The sequence below is a fragment of the Contarinia nasturtii genome, unplaced genomic scaffold, assembly GCF_009176525.2.
Source record: "Contarinia nasturtii isolate CC-2019 unplaced genomic scaffold, AAFC_CNas_1.1 Cnas_scaffold_5919, whole genome shotgun sequence".
Classification (NCBI taxonomy): Eukaryota; Metazoa; Arthropoda; class Insecta; order Diptera; family Cecidomyiidae; genus Contarinia; species Contarinia nasturtii.
The window spans coordinates 1-4,468 of record NW_022203186.1 but is presented as its reverse complement, the minus strand read 5'-3'; the positions used below and the strand labels follow the sequence as shown (position 1 = coordinate 4,468).

The window sequence follows — 4,468 nt, the reverse complement described above, 5'->3', positions numbered from 1 at the left end:
TACCCAGCAAACAAAAATGTAACGTTTTTTATCTATTTTAACGTTGAAAAATGTAACGTTTTCACCCATTTCGGTGGTAATTTTCGTGTCAATGGAAAGTTGATTATATGCATAGTTTCCAATAAAATTGTTCATTTATTACGTTAACATTTTACAATTTATTTCTCCTATTGGTCTTTCAGTCTCATTCAAACTCACTCAAATGTGTTGCCGTTTTTGTTTGAATCTCAAAGCATACAACGGTATTGATACAATGCGCGTTTTGCTGACTCTTACTCGTTTAAAGAATGAAAGTATGTGTAACATGAGATTCAAATGTTCGATTTTGTTTACATAAAATTTATATCAACAATTCTATCGACTGTTTTCGCTGTTTGATTGCATTTTGTATCACTTATATTCATACATATGTCCAGCATCATTAAGAAGGCAAGGATCAGTTGAATATTGAACATCACACATCGACAAAATTACAGTGTGTTGACAAAAATGTTTCAATATACAAAATCACAACGAAATATAATGAGTTGCCATTCAGATTTGTTTTCTTTTCAACTGGAGTACACACAAAGTTTGTATTCACATTTTTTAGTTTTCAACAGAATTAATGTAGCAAAGGAATTTTTTGTGCTTCGATTTAACATGTATCACAAACAAACAAATCACTCTATTCAATATTTAACGGGATTGATTTTTTTATTGCGGCCAAAACTATACTGAGAAGTGCCGCCAGTTTAGAAAGAGATGATTTTTGGTATACAACAACAACAATCTCATACGATTGCATTCTCCGTCGCCTAAAATTCAGTTGGACAAATTCAAAAAGTCAAATATCGCTACGAATACAGAGTTTGTGTGTGTGTGAGGGAAAGTGATATAAACAAATTCATTCGGTGTTTCGGTTTGAAACATGCAATATTGAACCGGTCGCGCATATAAACAATTGAAAGTTTGTACACACACAAATGCACAACAGAGAGAGTCACACATTCACAAGGATAATTATGTGGCCATTTTAGTGTCAAACGGAATGTAGAGTATATCCATGATTTCCAATCGAATTTTCATACGCACGAGCTTCTTTGTTCTTATTAGCGGTCAGAAAATGTGCGTTGTTGTTGTTTTTTTCAAACAAATTAAATTCAAAATGACAACCGATTTCAGTTTTCAACTTTTTATTTTATCATATAAGACAAATGGATTTTAGTGCTAATATTGTATCAGTGGCTTTTTTATGTCACAGCACAAAGAAACGAAACATGTGAGAGAGACAATATAATATGTGTTTGTGTTTTTGTTCTTCTGTAAACGAAATACTAGTGCGAATGCAACAAACTGTAGAATTTTGACCGTACAACAGTATTCCCGATCACCGCTTGTTTTTGTGATGTGCTTCGTCAGTGTTTTGATACAACGATATCGTGTGTTCACGAAATGTGAATTTGCGGAAATATTTTGTGTCTGTTTCTGTTTTCAATTCAAACGACAGAACATTTATAAAGTATTACTGTTAATATTCCAAATCATCGAAACACATTTGAAAAAAAAACCATTTCGACAATTCTTTCGTTTGTGATTTGTTATGTTCCTGTTTAAAAATGCATTTTCGGCAGAGTTTTGTGGCAAATCAAAGTGGAGTGATTGAGTTGTTGAATGAAAATATTGTAAATTTTTTGCATATATTGATGTATCAATAGAATCGTTTAATTCCAGTCATTTTAGTTTTCGAGGCTTGACTTTTTGCAATACAGCAATAATTTGCTATAAATAGCGGTGCATTTCTGCATTCATTTTAGTTCAAAGTTACCGTTCGCGCTGTGAAGCTATTTGAAATACCAATAAATCTCATCATCAAGTCAGAAAAATAACTTTAAATTGATAATAATAATTGAATTTCGTCAGGTAGTTTACAAGCAGAACCAACAAAAACACATTAAAAATTACAATTTGAATTGTGAAATTGATGCGAATTGATTGCAACCGAAAATAGTGATAACTATCCCATAGTATTTGGAAAAGCACCAGAAATTGTGATTGATTGATTAAACCATGAGTAGAACAAGATCAAGAGAGGATCAATTTAATATGTAAGCATTGTTTTTCTTAATATTTATTCTGTGTTTTTTTTTCATTGGATTTTCGATGCAATTTCGCAATATTGTTTTGTGACCAGTTTTTTTTAAATAAGTGTGTATGTTTTTCTTTGTTTTCGTTTCATTTATACAGTCCACCCGAAAGGAAAGACGACATTAAGAACCTTGTAGTCATAAAACAAGGCGTCAAGTCAATCATACGGGAAGAATATCGCGACAGAGTGATTCAGTTTTTGGATCATCGAAGCTACAAAATGACACTGATTTCGTCACTGGCATCATTGTTGGCGTTGTACAAAATTCAAGAAGCCATCGATGATGGGAACCAACAATTTTTTGTACAAAACGGTAAAACATTTTTCATTGAGTGCTTTAACGGTGTTTTAGCCGATAAAGTCGACAGAGAGGAACTAATGCCGCCAGCTTTTCGTAACATTGTCGAGGCACACTTCGGTGTAGAGAATTTTGAATGGCCCGATAAAGAATGCCTGGGAAATGGTTTTAATTATTTCTACCAAGATCACATTCGAAATAATCAGACCAATCTCAACACTCATTGTTCAGAACATGTTGAATCGTTTTTTCAAATGAAACGCTGGTATTATAACATGAATATCAATGGCCATCAATACAATGGATCAAAATTTGACGGCATCGATATACGAAACGCAAAAGTTTACGCCACTAGTAACAAAGATCTGACACATGGTGATGTAGAGAGAACAAATAAGATGAACATTTTATTGTATGAACTGGAAAGAATCGGTTGGCAGTGTCAAAAAGTTCATAATGAACAATTGGTTCCGGTCACTGTCAATGAGTTCGTTAAGGACAATTGGTTCCAATCACTGTGGATGTTCGGTCAAATGCAACGCCAAATCGAAGTGTTTCATCAATATTCACAACAATGGCATGCATTCCGTCGCGATGGATTGATAACGAACAATCGACCGCCAAAAGTGAACAATTTCGCACTTGTCCCGTTATGCCGATTCCAACTGAAAAACGTTCGATTGGATATGAAAGATATGTATTATTTGGCGAACACTGTACTAGGAGTGGTGCCCAGTTCTCGCAATCCGCTGACCAATCGAATGAACAAATACACACTGGACTATTACATGAACGGCCATAGAGATGAATTGTGGAATTTGGTTTTCGACATGGATAAAATCAAACAAATCGGCAAGCAGAAGCGGTTTCACTCGCAAATCATCACCAATAGTGTTTGCGTGTCAATATTGTACGAGAAGCCAGCGAAGGCTTGGGTGGAAAATTCGGAGCAGGCCACATTTAACAACATGACATATGCTAGTGCCATCGATCCTAATGAGAAAACGTGGGTGGCCGTTGTGCGCCGCCATATCAATTCAAACATTGAGGTAAATTAAGTTTGTTATTACATTTTTTTTTTCGGAACGTGATTGAAATTTGACGTAATTATTTAACAGGAAAACATTAAAATATCCAATCCACGATTTCATTGGCAAACCGAGCAGAAGAAGAGAGATCGAAAGGCAGATCGATTGACCTGGTGGTTTGTTGAAGAAGAACAAATGGATTTCAAGTCGTACCCAGTGATACCATCGCCGCGTGGATCCACATGGAAAGCGTACATTCTGCATCGCATCAAAATGCTACGAATGGGAATGCAAGCATATGCGACTCGAAAATATGCACGATTGGATCTCGATCACCACATCAAGGCTACCAAAACAAGTGATAAAGTTGCCATGCGGGTAACGAACAACAAACCGTCTTGGATTTGGATTGGTGCTGGAGAAATGGCACCAAATCGGCCATGGGGCATAAAGAAGCGGAAAAGATGCCCAGGAACGCGTAAATTGGCGACTAGCTTCAAGAAACAAGAGCACACAAAGGTCAGTTTTCAAGATGAATGGGGTACATCAATAACGTGTGCCAATTGTCACGAGCGATTTCCAAGAGAAACCAAAAATCATCGATTCAAAATTTGTCGAAATTGCATACCAAAACCGATTGTTGGACTACCACCGATAATTGTGACGAATTTGAGCAGACAAGAGCTTAAGAAAGAGCGAATTGTGGAGAGAGCAATCAATCCAGATCGTGAGAACATCGAGCGTTTAGTGCCAAAGATAAAAGTTATCTTCAAAACTTGGTCATTAACTCGAGAATACCATGAATTGGGTGATGCTGAACCAGAAGACATGATTGAGCACGTAGTCATTTGGCACCGTGACATTGTTGCCGCAAAGAATATTTTATTCAAAGGTATGTGCATAATTGTATATTGTATAAGTAAAAAACACTTCTTTGGAAGTTCTCACTGTGACGCAATACTGCACATTAAATCTGAAAATGATCTGATATAAATTTTCAGTGACGCTTGCAAT

At 35.9% G+C, this 4,468-nt stretch overlaps 1 protein-coding gene across 1 annotated transcript; it reads left to right on the top strand.

The window, feature by feature from the left end:
* Positions 1–2,008: 2,008 nt before the first annotated feature.
* LOC116351649 lies at positions 2,009–4,346 on the top strand (the record flags this gene model as incomplete). Its single annotated transcript, XM_031783787.1, has 3 exons — positions 2,009–2,087; positions 2,227–3,475; positions 3,545–4,346. Coding segments are annotated over exons 1-3 (2,089 nt in total), but the record flags the coding sequence as incomplete, so codon positions are not given.
* Positions 4,347–4,468: the final 122 nt, after the last annotated feature.